The following is a 14,787-nucleotide window of genomic DNA, read 5'->3' as shown; positions in this document are numbered from 1 at the left end:
CGACGGACTAAACTGTACCAAGTGTATTGGAAAAGAATTTGTGAGTAATGAGCTATTCTGCCGTCGATGTGGAACATTAAAGAGATCAAACATACACAATCAGTCCTTGCTGAAAACAATTTCTAAAAAACCTCAGACCATCTCTTACAAAAAGGGAAAATTTCTTAAAGACATGCTTGTAAGAGCATAAATATAATTTGAAGGCGATAATGTGACACGACCACAAAAGCCACATGGGGATTCCGTGTCGGTCTGTCTTTCAATGATCTTTATTCTCACGGCCGGGCGAAAGTGTCACGTGACAAAATATTTTTCTCGATTTGCGAAAATTTTCTGGATTTAAGGAACGATTCTTGGATTGTGAAGTTTTATATGAAATAATTCATATTTGTACTGCGGTTGTAGATGAAAGTGAAATGTGATCATCGCAGTAAATTTTCCAATTTAAGCAATTGGATAGAAGAAGCCTGAAAAAAAAATCAGGGCTTCAACGGGATTCGAACCCGTGACCTCCGCGATACCGGTGCGATGCTCTACTAACTGAGCTATGAAGCCACACATTGGGAGCGAGGTCAATTTATTGAGTTCATATCTTCCCGTGCAGTGAAATGATGTGAAGTTTTATATGAAATAATTCATATTAGTAAATTTTCCAATTTAAGCAATTGGATAGAAGAATATGAATTATTTCATATAAAACTTCACATCATTTCACTGCACGGGAAGATATGAACTCAATAAATTGACCTCGCTCCCAATGTGTGGCTTCATAGCTCAGTTGGTAGAGCATCGCACCGGTATCGCGGAGGTCACGGGTTCAAATCCCGTTGAAGCCCTGATTTTTTTCAGGCTTCTTCTATCCAATTGCTTAAATTGGAAAATTTACTGCGATGATCACATTTCACTTCCTTTGATTCTTGGATTGTAAACTATTTTCGATTTTCCGCGAAATTTATTTGTGGATCTATGAATTAAACAAGGATTTGAAATTGTTTTCTCGATTTGATAACCTTTTCAAAAACGATTTGTCTAAAAGATTCGTTGTGGCCTTAAGCAAGCCGCTTCACTCACCTTGCTTCGTCTTCTCGGATAAGACGTTAAGCCGGAGGTCCCGTCTCCTGCAGGGTTTGGGGTAGGAGACGTTAATTTCCCACGCACGAGATTACTGTGTGATGGATGTCCTCCCCTGGGTTGGGTTGGGTGGATTTAAGAGGGGTAGTGCCCCGTATGGGACTCCATGTCCCGCTGCACTAACCCATTTGGCGTCCGTCTATCCGTAGACGTACCCTATAAAGTTGTTATTCTGAATATTTTTTTCGGATTTGCAAAATATTTTTGGATTGTCCCTTTTCGGCTTCCATAGTGGGCCTTGAGTGTGGTTTGCTTTAGTGCCCTGTTTAATATAGAAAGAGACCTATGAGGTTTTTTTACGGACAAAATATCGAACATGGATACATTAATGTTTTGTTCAATTACGTTATTGTTATGCGTTATAATACAAGTCTTAAAATAAAATAAATCAATTTCATCCGGAGTACATCGATTTGGATGTCATACATCGATGTTGTGCATTATACATCACTTTCCTGGCTCATTAAGCAAGAGGCCCCGGTAAATAACAAAATGGCGGGAATAGAGGCAAATGATCAATGAAGTTTGAGAAGCAGTACGCAAGGTGCACGGATTTGGCTGCCCAACATCGAAGGATTTTTTACGTCTTCGGGTAGGCTATTGGAAAGTGCAGAAGGGCAAAGGAACACTAAGAGTAAGATTTCAGGGGGTGGTAGAGGTTTCGTTCGATTCTCGCATTTCATGTACGTGACATGTTGTCGTCTCGCCTTATTTTAGACCTTTATGCCTTGTTTTAGATGGTTTTAGATGGTTTGCGAGTGGCTGTAGATTTTTTTGAGGTGGTTGTTGAAATTTTTGAGGTAGTAGTAGATGGTTGTAGGTGGTTGTAGATGGTTTTAAGGTGGATTTAGATCGTTCCATGTTTTAGTGCTTACGGTTAACTGTGTTGTTTCAGAACTGGGGTGAAAAATATATCAAGCTATGCCCATAAAACAGGATCTTGGTACCTTTTAAGGGTTCTTTTCTAATTTTGCGACAAGCGGTTTTAAATCTGTGGTACAAGGGAGGTCAGGCTGTAATTTTGATGCATGAGCATTAATGCCAACTCAACTCATGATTTGAGATACCTCCCCCAATTCTATTTAGCCCCCTCACTAATCACCCTAATCCAGTTTCCCAGCCCCCACCTTCCCCAGATATTATGCTCAAAATTCCCGACTATCATGCCTGTTACTCATGGGTGGTCAACAAATGCCTCTTCTTGTTGTTATGATCATTATTGTTGTTGTTGTCATTATTATTATTATTATCATTACCACTATTACTCAGATAGGCAGATGCAATGCAATGAACTAATTTAGCGGTCAGTGCAATAATCATCCTGTAAGCACACAATGCAATTTCTCTCCCAATCAGCTCTGGATACAAGGAATGCTACATTTCAGAAATTCTGGGTATAAGGCTGTGACAGATGTGACTGCCAGCAAGGCTGTTAATTTTGACCATCATGGCATTGATGAAGAAGGGCCTGTACCTGACATGCAGAGTGACTATGCAGTTTCGGTACCTGACACAATTACTACTCTGACACATAACCAAGAATTGCCACTGCAAGAAGCTAGAGATGCAGCCTTCAAAACTGGTGATCATGATGGAATCATAGCTCGCCAAGTGGTATTGCAGATTGCTTCTTTTTATTTAAACTGCTGTTCATGATTTACTGTATTAACTTCATATACTTGGAATGAACTCTTAAAACAGTTAGTATAAACTGGTTACTGCTATACATGTCAGTATGCCAAGAATAAAATTACTAATGACAATGTAAATGGGAAACAGTAACAATAATCAGGTATAATCTCAAATCTATCAGCCTTACTGATACAAAGGAGTATAAAACTTTTAATAGCTGGGAAAAAAATACATGATGTTATAGTGGCATAATGTAATAAATGCTTCATAGTATAAACACTTTGACATGAGATCTAGCCTTGATTTGCTATCACTCAAAACAATAACAAATAAGGTAAAGTTGTGGCTACATTGCATGCATAATGGCTATTGCATAGAAGTTTATACTCTTGTAAATGAGCTCTTGAAAGCTCTTTTTGTTAGTGTTGAGTTTATCATGCTGTTAATGAAACAGTTAAATAAATATGCTGAGTAACTTGAAACTGGAACTTTGAACGTGGAACATTTCCTGAGTAACCTAAACGGATTTGAAAATTTTATTGTTTTATATGAAGGGTCCACTGGCACATTTTCCTTGGCCACTGCTTAGGAAATTAAGAGATTTTGTATTAATTTGAGCAGTAGAGATTTCTAGCAATGAAGGAGCAAAACGTTCCATAAGCATATGTAAAGTCATGGATAATTGTACCAATTGCAAAGATTTTTTGGCTTAAAACCTCAAGTTACGCCCTCCCTTATTCAACCTCTTAGTGATTATGATTCTATGTGTGTTTTTTTTTTTACGTCCTATGAAAAATTATGAATAAAAGTAGTTTGTGGGCCTAAGAATAACACAACTGTTAACTGAAAGTAAGATAAGGAGGGATCATCCTTTCATGTCTATATCTTGCCAAAACCAATTTTGCCATAAGCAATACTCTCATCCAAGAATTCTTCAGATATCAGCCCAACGAAAACCTGCGTCATTGCTGTAAGATCTGTAGCCTTGGTCTGCCAACTAAACCGTTCTTAGCCACAGTTGAAAGACGATCGTTTAAGGACGATGGTGCAGTAAACGTAGAACGTTCCGAGTCCTCGAAAATTCTGTCAAAGTCCCTTGAAAGTTGGTTCATAAGGAAAACAAGTTCGTTTAGATCAGAGATCACCTCAACTTCATTTGGGAAGGCTTCTTCTATTCTTAGAGTCAAAGTGACAAGAGTTCTTTGGTTTTCTCGTAAACGGTGACTAAAAAATTCAGCCGAGTTGTAGGACGCAGTGTTCCTTTGCCCTTCTGCTTTTTCCAGTAGCCTACCCAAAGAAGTAAAAAATCCTTCGATGTTGGGCAGCCAAATCCGTACACCTTGCATAGTGCTTCTCAAACTTCACTGATCATTTGCCTCTATTTCCGCCATTTTTAAAGTGCTAGTTCCCGGGGCCTCTTGTTTAATCTGACTTCCAGTCATTTCTATTTCCGCTCCCTCATCTTTTAGTTTTATTGAACATCTTTTAGTTAAATAAGGTCACGCGTGAATGAGTCAGGAAAGCGATGTACGCTGCACAACATCGATGTATGACATCCAAAATCGATGTATTCTGGGTAAAATTGATTTATTTTATTTTAAGATTTGTATTATAACGCATAACAATAACACAATTGAATAAGACATTAATGTATCTATGTTCGATATTTTGTCCGTAAGAGAACCTCATGGAGACCAGTCTTTGATAGGAGAAGGGAAATATTATTTTACAATTTACATTAAGAAATTATAAGTATCTTCGAAAGCTTCTCCATCCGAGCAGACGTTGCAGCTCAGCAGATTCGGAAGCAAGGATGGGAAGCCAAAAATTGCATATTGTTAAAGAATAACATTACGGGATCTGTTGAACTAATTTGAACTTATGATAATTCAATTGGATTGGTATTTTGTTTTTGAAGTTGTTAAAGTTTACTTAGAATATCGTCGTACACCGTTTTAATAGGCAGATGTTGGATAAGTTGACTGTTGATATCCAACAAGTAGTTGAATGATTGCTCATGTTTATTTTCCGGTGCAAATGTATGAGTATTACATCAAAGGAAGTGCTTTGAATTCGGGATTGGCTTTAAACTGCATACGCGTCACTCAACTGCAGTAATTTAGAGATTAGTTTCTAGTATGGTTGTTAGCGCAAACGGAAATGAGCTACTTCGAATTCGAATATATGCCAAAACTAATTTGCTTTTAAATAGATTCTTCCCCTTTTTAGGAGGTGCTTATTCTGTTACTCTGTTAAAAACAGAGTAACAGGATTTCGGGGGACAGCGCTGTCTATTATATTTCGAAGCGTTTTAACTTGAATGAGACTGAAATTTAGGCAACCTATAGTATGATGAGCCCATGCAAGATTTACAGTGGAGCGGACGCTAGCTGCTTTTATTCCATGAAAACGAATGCATCCGCTTGGACGAAAACTTCACCAAAAAAGTCCCTAAAAAATAAGAAACTAAAAAACAAAACAAACCAAAACAAAGTAGGAGGGTTTTCGGATAGATTAGGGAACACACAAAAGCTTCTTCAAGAGAACGGAGTTCGTTACATGCCTTTAGTTTTTCCTTTTAAATCTCGTGTGCCCCTAATTTTTTAAAATGTTCTATTACGGAATCTTATTGGTGACTTGGTTACTCAGAAAACGTTATCGACCTAAGTAAGACTAACTTTCGTTTAGGAATTGGTTAATCAATAAATCAATGAACATCAATTAATACTTTATTTACCGTAAGTTAAAAAGTTAAAAGCAACAGAGCTGATATGGACTTGCATGTACGACATACAACAATACACTATTAATCTAAAGTTCTAAGTGTAAATCAAAATGTTTGCAAATAGCAGTCAATAATAAAAGTAATCTTGGTATTTATTCGAGTTTGTAAAGGCTTCCTTCTGAAATAACATGTTGACGGTTATATTCTAGGCTAAAAGCCCTCTTCATCCTAGAGAGGTTCTCCCTAAATCTACGTTAAGATGTGGTAATTTAAAACTTGGGGAGTTGCATAAGTTATAATTAGAACTACTACTCTAGATTTAATTAAAAATCATAAACTTTGTTAAATAACAAAACATGGATGCAACAGACAGTTTTCATTTTGAAAAAAAATATGGCATTGTTTACTATAAGCTCCACCTAAATACTATTTCGATGCTAAAAATTGCATTGAAGCTACTAACAAAATTCAATTTAGTAGTGTCATCATATATACGTATCAACTTTCTGACTTAGGTTTAGTGCGAGCTTCAGTTCAAATCGTTTTCTTGTCGGTTAAGCGTCAATCAATTCAAAAGCTTCAACATCCCCCTCCCCGAAACCTTGTAGACCTTTCCCTCGCAGCCATCTTTTTGCGAAAGTGAACTCTTTACCTTTTAACAGCTCCATACTAAGACATAAAACACGTGTATTCCGCTGGAAGGACTTTGCAGGTTCAGACAAATTGCCCACCCCACCCAGGAAAGGTTCAAGTTCCCCACCCTTTTGAAAGAACGACAGTCAAATGCCCGAGTGTTGCCTGGGGGGGGGGGGGAGGGGGGTTGTTGAAGCCTCGATTTGATCGACGCGTTATCCTGGAATAGACATTTTCTTATACTTTGGTTCTCACTTTCATCTCGGTGCGTTTTAGTGAGTAATGATAGCCCCTAAAAGAAAGCCAGTTGACCCCATCAGCACGAGACTTATGGGAGCCATTGAGGTACAATCCATTCAGATTGGAGTTATGGCAGTTTTGGTACCACCAGGCTCCCTTGTAGAGTTGGGAGCAGTGGCCGTTACCTCCGTCATTGTCTTGATCATTCGTAGAAAACCTCGTATTGCTGAAATGAAATCAAATTTCATGTAAGCTTGTTTTCACCATGTTTAGACACATAGAAAGCAAAAATTATTTTTTATTTATTCACGATATTTATACAGGCTGATCAAGTTCAGCTTTAAAGCTGGTTTGGATGGTAGCCTATACAAACTAATAACAACTAGGCTAGACCACAACACCGGGAGCTTCGTTCCCTTCTCTTTGCGAAAAGTACGTGGGTTCTTTAACATCCCCTACTGACCAGTAAAGAGAAGATGCAGGAGATGAGGCCTACGGTTTATCGTCCTTTTTCAAGAAGCTTTGAACGTTTATCCGTTTGTGGGTGTTAAAGCAAAGGCGGCACATTCTTGGTAGTCTGGGTTATCCGATTACGTAATCAAGTCACGTGACTTATTAGATCGGAACCTTGAAAAACTGTTGAGATCTTAATCTTACTGAAGTCTCACATATTACTGGAGGTGTATGTTGATGTAGTTTGTTTGAGGCTCCCGAAAGTCTTTTGGTTTATCAATTTCTTGAATATATAAAGTTAGGGCCTTTCCGCACTAGCGAACAAGTTGTTTCCTGTCAACATTTTACAAGTGCAGATTGTTTGTCGCGACTTGACAAATTTTGTTCGAGGCGGACAAATCTTCAAATGCACCGCCGACGACAGTTGTCCCGGGTAAAAACTGAACAAAATCGACTTAATAAACAAAACCGTGAGAAACTTGTCGATTATTTGTCGTAAAAGCTACGATCAGCCTGTAATTGAACTGAAAGCAGTATAGTAGGAAGGCAATAGTTATCTTTTGTTCCAAAACACGGGGATTGAAATTTTTGAAACGGCTTGTATAAATCCTGGAAATTGGAGGTTTAATCCTTTGGCAAACTTGGCTGGCCAGTCTTATGAACACATCAGGCACTGACGGAATTTTGGACGGCTTTCAAATTTTTTTGATGCGGATGCAACAGACGAAGCAAACATTTTACATGAAAAATTTGTCCTTTGATTTTTTCGGAACAATTTTAGTTATGCCCATTTATGATTGTGATTGTGACGATTAAAAATTTAAACGAAGATGGAGACCAATAAAACATTAAACTTCCAAAATAAACATCAAAGCCATACGTTTTCCTTTGTTTTATCTGGAAATGTTTCTCTTTACATACAAAATTCAAACTAGATGTGATAAGCCGTTCATGATTAGTTCCCTTCGAAATCAATTTCTAAAGCTACATCCCTATTCGAAACATGCTTCCCGTGGCTGGAAATGGATTCTGTCTCAGTCAACTTGAATTCATTACTTACTTATGTCGCGTCATAGAGTCACCAGCGGTGCCCTTGTATCCTCCAATCAAAAGCCGGTACTTATCAGCTTCGTCTGCCACACCAAAATCCGTGTACTCAGCATATGTGATGTTCCCTTCAAAGTCTTCCAGGTCAACTCTCAACATGACATGATCAGCGGCTGTTAAACGGTGAAGATTGTCGTTTCCAAGCCAGAACTCTCCGTTCAGATCTCCGAAGCCGTTTTTGTAGGATTCCCATTTAAGATAGAAGTCAACAGAGCCGTCCAAGCGTTTCTGAAAAACGGTCCAGCCTCCACCGTCTGTGATCATGTCACATAACACTTGGATTGGTTTGCCGCCATCTGGATTGATGGTATATACGCCACTGGAATTGAAACCATCTTGAAATAATTGAGAGCAGCTTTTCGGTTCTATTAATTTGCGAGGAAATAAAGAACCTATTCGAAATCACTTCTTTATATGACAATTGAGGCTTTTTCTATACCTAAGCAAAGCGAAATATACCTACCGCAAGGTTTTCCTGTGAAGCCATGCTTACACTGGCATCGAATGCTGTCATCTTCATAGTTGGGAACGCATATACCGCGATCACCACATCGGAAACTGTCTTCTTCACATGCGCTCTAGAGAAAAAAAGTTGTGTCGAGTAACTTCCTAAACATCTGTAAGTCAAAGGAGTTTCTTTCTTTCAATAGCGCAGGGATATTCGAAGGATAGCAACTCATTTGGTTGCCAACAGGATTTGCACAAATTTCTTCAAGATATGGCCTTCGGCTTGCGCACCCTGTTACGTGCAACAGAAAACCTTTGATAGGTTGGGAGATAAACAAAGTCTACGAGACCATACACAAGCCTCGTTCATAGGGAAATAGAGACCTCGGGTATGAATTTACCACCATGATAACGATGATGATGATGAAGACGATAATGATATCATGATCAATGGTTGTTTTTATTTTTATCATCAATGTCATAATCATTACTTTTATCAGTATCTTTTTATCATCATTAACGATGGTTATAGCCATGAGTGGGTCTCCTTACGCTCCGTCTAAGAAAACCGAGTCTTGCTACAATATGCGACAATTTTATTACGAAGCGCAACAGAATACACATCCTTTCTTGTTGGATAGCAAAATGCGACTAGTTGACAAGGAAGATTTACTTGATAGAAAAGCAAGAATGAAGGCTTTATATATAAAACAAATCGAATCATTTTTCGCGAAAAATCTAGCCGTTTTCGTGAGTGGAGCCCCATTCCCCTAACGTCAACAGCCGGAAAATTTCTATCACGATTATTTACAGATCTTCTTAAGCAGATAAGGAGGTAAAAGAAGTAATGAAAGGTTAAATAGTTCAAAGTTAATCAAGATTTTAATTCTGATCCACATTAGAAGTCATTGTTGATGCACTAAACAGATTTAGCTTACCTTTATTCCCCTGTAAATGAAATCTTTATCCTCAATAAAGTTAGCAAATCCAGCAAATCGATCAGAGTCGCTTAGTTGACACTTGAATTTGTTTGAGTCGCCCTTTATGGTTCCAAAGTTGTAAGACTGACATCGCTCTTCATACACACACTCAAACTGACAGGAACTTTCCGAATCCACTTCTATATCTCTTATCAGGCTTCCGTTCAGCTTTTGTCTCTTTATCTTTTTGGCAAAGTTAACAGCTTTGAGATTTGGCCCTGGAATACGGTTTATGCCGTAGTCAACGGCATAAGCGGCGGCGCAAAGAAGAAATATGATGCTGAGATGCATCTTTAGTCTTCACTGTCAGAAAGAATATGATGAAAAAGAATAAATGTTTATTTCATTTCTACTTCCTAACTAGATAGGCAGGTGCTAGAAAATTGCGAGAATGAAAACAGTATAAGCCATACGATATGTTTTGTTAGGTGACCTTCAACATAGGCCTGTTGCTAAACAGGTTTTAAGTTTCCTTCCAACTGCATTAGGTTGCAGTGTTTTCCTTTTTTTCCTTTTTTTCCTTTTTTCTCACCGTGACTATTCTTCGCGAGGACTGATGGTTAAATCGTCTTTTTCTCTTACAGAGAGCATAAAGGAAAGGACTTGGTGAAAAGACGTTTTAATTTTCTTTAGTCATAGATACTTGCATTCTAGTATCTATAATTGATTAATTTTCAGCCTCTATGACTCTTTCCTCATCAAAATTTAATAGCATCTTTCAATTGTTTAAATAAGGATGACAATCTAATGGTTCGTGTTCAATTTCAGAAAACCTGAGTCGGTGCGTACAACATAAATTGTCGAATGCTTTTAAGCAAGTTTCAAATTTCAGGCCTATTAAATTAGTCCATTGATTTTATAATTACGGGCAATTGTGTTCCAAAATTTCCCTGAGGCTTTTGATTGTTTCTTTCCCTTAGCCCTCGAGCAGTATGCTTAATTATAACATAGAATGATAAAAAATAAAGAGGAATATGAGCCATTTATCAGGAGAAAATATAAACCAAACGTTTTCGACACAAGGTTATCATCAGGGTAACTAAGCACCATCCGCCAAATTGATGATATTTTATATTCCCAAGTAATTCCCGATGAGAGGAGTTTCGTGACGAGTTTTTTTAGGGAAGTGGCAGAGAGCACGTTTGAAAAGAAGTTGAGCTGAGTTTAGGTAATTTGTTGTACGTGTAAATTCATTTAGTGATGTTGTCAATGGTGTCCTCCACATTTACTTTTTTGAAAAGCGAGGATACGTCATTGACAAACACGTCGAATGATTTGGAACCTACATACCACCCTCGAGGGAATCGTTCGCATTCTTTCAACTGGGGCATGATCTACAGGGAAAAGTCATTTTATCAGCCCAGAATCCTTGAAAGTCTCATGATGCAACTTTCGAAGCCTAGTTTTGCCCTGTAAATAGCTCATTATTCAACCTTAGCGAACTTAATGGACATAGATAAATATGTAGCTGACAATCTTCACAAATAAATTATATTTTCACTCTTGTTTTCTTGACTAATTAACTCTCTCAAGTTTCTTCCTCAAGTTGTATCATGTTGCAGACAAGTGATGCTTAATTGTTTGTCCCTCGTGGCAGAAATGAGGACACCAGCTGTTTATAATTTTTTTCTTAAGTTTAGTGTTATTTGCCAGTCACTCCTTTCACGACGGAAATTATTTTAAATCCCAACAAAGTGGATAAAAAACTCGTCAGGTCTAAGAGTGTTCATAGAACTAAAAGACAGAAAGAAATATTCAATAGACGACTCAGTCAGAAAAAATTAAAAGCTCAATTAAAGTCGTGAGTGCAAAATTTAGGCCTAGAAACTATTTTTCTTGGGGCTGTGCTTATAGTCTGCGATCAAACTTGAAGTCTGACGATCCTCTTCGCCAATTCGCTGGATCAGTTACTCACATGGGAAATGTTAAGGAGGAACTGTATGTTTCAGTGAAAATGGCGAATCGCGATTAATTTCCACAGCAACATAACAAACATAATCATAAACATAATATCGTCTATATGATTAGGATATAGTAGAAGCAGGAGATAGAATAAGCAAGTAGTGTGCACAATTAGATTCACGAGAAAAACCACTTCCGCGACCCTCTCTTCTCCGTGTCACCGACAAAAGAAAAAAAGATTACTGAATCTTTTGCCTGAATTCACGTCCTCGTAGAAGAACAGCGTTCATACACCACTAAGTCTCACGAAACTCTGTTCACATTCGGAGAAAAACGATGAGTTGCCCCATGAAAGGTAATCCAGGACAGTTTTAGATTCTGGATTCCACGTTGTGGATTCCGGATTCCAGGTGCTGGATTCCGGATTCTACCACTGCAGATTCCGGAATCTAAAACACCAAAGATTCCAGATTTTTGTCTCTGGTTTGCCCCTAATTTTCACATTTCGTTTTCTAGGAATGACTTCAATGGCGGATTTCGCTATTGAAGGACATGTTTGTGAATGCATGTTTGTCTATTTATATTTTCATAAAAACATTTGATAATTATGAAACTTGAAATTATGACATTTGAAATGTATAACAGCAAATTAAGGGATAAATTTTTGTTGTAGGAATACCTGTTGAGACTGTCCGTCTCTTAAGTCCAATGTCCATTCATTCCACATCTTTTAGCAACTCTGAAGAGGCCAGGCCGCATTTCTTTCATACAGGTTCCTAGAGGTTCTTCAAGTGATTTAACAGGAACAAAGAACTAATAGTTCAAATCATTGCATATCATTTTTAATTTCTAAATAACTGTTGGACTAAAAGGTTTTTCTGGTACAGCATAACATTGTTCCGACTTGGAAAAGATGGCCAATTTTTTTAAATATAAAATTGACTTAGAACTGCCAAGAAAACAGCTCGAAAATATTTCCCTATCATCTCAAATTACTTTTTAAACTTTACTTTTAAACAAAAACCATGGTATTGAGGCATAAATTTAAACTGGAATAAAATTTTAATAACACCCCGAGTAAATCGCGGACAGAAAAGCTTGTTTTCCTAGACGTAATTGGCGATGATGTTCGACGAGATTGCGCATTAAACAGTGTTAAACCAATTCAACTATACTTACACCTTTGAAAAATCGCGAAAGATCTTCATTTACACTAGTCATGCTGTGCGTTCGCTGCGTTCCAGCATTTAACGAGGCATAATACATTGTTGTTCAATGAGATGCAAACAATTGGCCAGGTATTCTCAAGTTGAAAAAGTGTGTGTTTAAGTGTGAATCACGATTCGGGCGAAATTTTGTGCCAAGTAAGCGATTTTCATGACCAGTGCCAGGTAGCATAATAAAATATTTAACAAGCAGAGTTTATTCAAGCCTCCAGCGTAACTGATCTCAAAACGACAAAAGGCCTAAAGCACTGCTAACAAGCGAGTCATGCTAAAAAGTATGCGTTTGTTGCGTTTCATCATTGAACGAGGCATAATACATTGTTGTTCCATGAGATGCAAACAATTGGCCGGGTATTCTCAAGTTTAGCAAAGCGTTTTTCGAGTCTTTCAACTTCTTTTAGGACCGACTCATGGTTCTCCGTCTTCGTCTTGACATTGCTTTGAAATAGTATAGACTAGTAAGCTGAAACGAAGAATTAATCAGGGAAGTTTACGAAAAATCCAGCAAACAAGCTTTAAAAAGGCAATTATTTAGACTTCATACTTCAACGAACTTCACAAATCTTACTTGTTTATCTTGTAAGTAAACGATGGCAGATTAATTCCCGAAGCGCTTTCTGAGTTTCCCGATCCCTCTCCTACTGCTTTCACGCTTACAAAACAGGAAATATCAAAAGGAGGAAGATACAGCTGTTTTGAAACGCCATTTGACGAAGGTAAATCTGCTTTTTGTTCGACACTTTACATATCAAAACAAAGGAAATTTGTTCCTCTTTTTGATTCTGGCGGTACATTTTAAATTTGCGCCTGCGTAAAAGAGATATCGCCCGAGACCCTTCGCTCGGTCGTGTTTTGATCAAAAACGCCTTGTTAATTTCACGCAACCGCTCGGAGAAAAGGTAAAAATGACGAGGAAAAAACTTTATCTTCAAGTTAGAAAATTAGCGAAATAGAAAGCCACAATATTATAGTTTAATATTTCAGAGGTACATTGAGTGCTTTTTCCGTAGAGAATCCGCACGGTGGTAAAACATTCGAAAATTACACTCGATTTGAGTGGGGTGTTGAAGTGGCCGTGGTCACTACATTCATGTTAAGACTATTTGTACCCCATGATTTTGATATGTTTTGTAAGTTTCGCTGGAGGTTAAGTTAGTTTAAAATGGAACAGAAAATCAATTGAATCATTACAATGTTACACTTACCATTCCCTCTCCGCCTTTTGCTTTTTCTTGTGCTTCAGCAAGTGGATTCTGGATTCCCTTTTTAGCGGGGTCCCGGATTCCAAAAGCTGGATTCTGGATTCCAGAGCCCAGTATTCCGAATTCCACAAACAAAAATTTCCTGGATTCCGGAATCCGGATTACCTTAAATGGGCGAAATTAGAAAAACTTGTATGTTCACAGATTCAACAAATCACTCGTAAGTTAAGATAGAATAAACCACAATAAGTTTAGGGCAAATAGAAGTATATCATAACTTTCGGCTGAACCGTCACTTGATGAATAAAACGATGTTAAAGGGTATGTCAGATTTCATGTAGAAGCTATAAGGCTGATCCGACCGGAGCTTTCCATGGTCTCAGTGCCACTAACCCAGTAAAGCACAGGGCAGGGTTACCCCCCCCCCCCCCCTTCTTCCCTTCTTCTTTGGAAAATTTCTTAAGGTCCTTCTGACAGTTTCCTGCGTCCATCCCTACCCCAGATGGAGAAAGTGCTCAAAGAGTAAATATAGAACTTCCCGACGAGGCTTGAATTGTGACCTCATGCTCCAAAGAAGGGACTTGTTGTTGTAGCGATTGTGCGGCATTTCTTAGGTGACAAATGAAGCACTCGCAACTTTACTTGCTTATTGTTACTTCCTGGTTACTTGGTACGATTGCATGGCTCATTTTCTGTGCGCCGCTACCTTACTGGTCAGCAGTACTCGGGATTTCGATCCTGGGACCAAGCTGTCAAAATAGCCCACGTGTAGCCGTACCCTCCCCCACAAGGTGAAACGGAAGCGAGGCCGGAACGTCTACGCAAACCTGACACTAATCGTGTTCTGTGACGTCACTCTAATTTATGCAAACTAAAGTGGCACGTGTTGGCGTGTTACCGATATCTACAACAACTTTGAAGTGAATTCATTCCCATTTTCGGGTAAATTTGCAATTCAGCGTCCGAGTTAAAATATATACTTTGCTTTAAGAATATAGGAAAATATTTATGAGCGATTTTTGGTGTAGAGTAAGAAAAGGACGATGTTCGACTAACATCGCGCTTACGGAATTGCAACGTCCACGCGGTTTCTGCCTACATTTGTAAAC

General features: G+C 38.3%; 1 protein-coding gene across 6 annotated transcripts in view; it reads right to left on the bottom strand.

The window, feature by feature from the left end:
• Nucleotides 1-3,013: 3,013 nt before the first annotated feature.
• Nucleotides 3,014-14,787, bottom strand: part of LOC149053087 (microfibril-associated glycoprotein 4-like) — a 22,936-nt gene continuing 11,162 nt past the window's right edge. For 4 of the 6 annotated variants that reach the window (XM_089213266.1, XM_089213258.1, XM_089213255.1 and 1 more), the window contains 6 exons: nt 13,682-13,843; nt 11,930-12,035; nt 9,307-9,651; nt 8,385-8,499; nt 7,875-8,286; nt 3,014-6,587 (listed from right to left, as the gene is read on the bottom strand). In XM_089213266.1, the coding sequence (XP_089069392.1) occupies nt 6,359-6,587; nt 7,875-8,286; nt 8,385-8,499; nt 9,307-9,639 (1,089 nt within the window). In that variant the 5' untranslated portion in view covers nt 9,640-9,651; nt 11,930-12,035; nt 13,682-13,843 and the 3' untranslated portion in view covers nt 3,014-6,358. Of the gene's footprint in view, nt 6,588-7,874; nt 8,287-8,384; nt 8,500-9,306; nt 9,652-9,781; nt 11,310-11,929; nt 12,036-13,681; nt 13,844-14,787 lie in introns of those variants that run through there. The other 2 variants (XM_089213275.1, XM_089213280.1) reach the window with 2 other exon arrangements.

The sequence above is a fragment of the Pocillopora damicornis genome, chromosome 1, assembly GCF_964200805.1.
Source record: "Pocillopora damicornis chromosome 1, jaPocDami1.2, whole genome shotgun sequence".
NCBI lineage: Eukaryota > Metazoa > Cnidaria > Anthozoa > Scleractinia > Pocilloporidae > Pocillopora > Pocillopora damicornis.
This window is presented reverse-complemented; position numbering and strand designations above follow the sequence as displayed.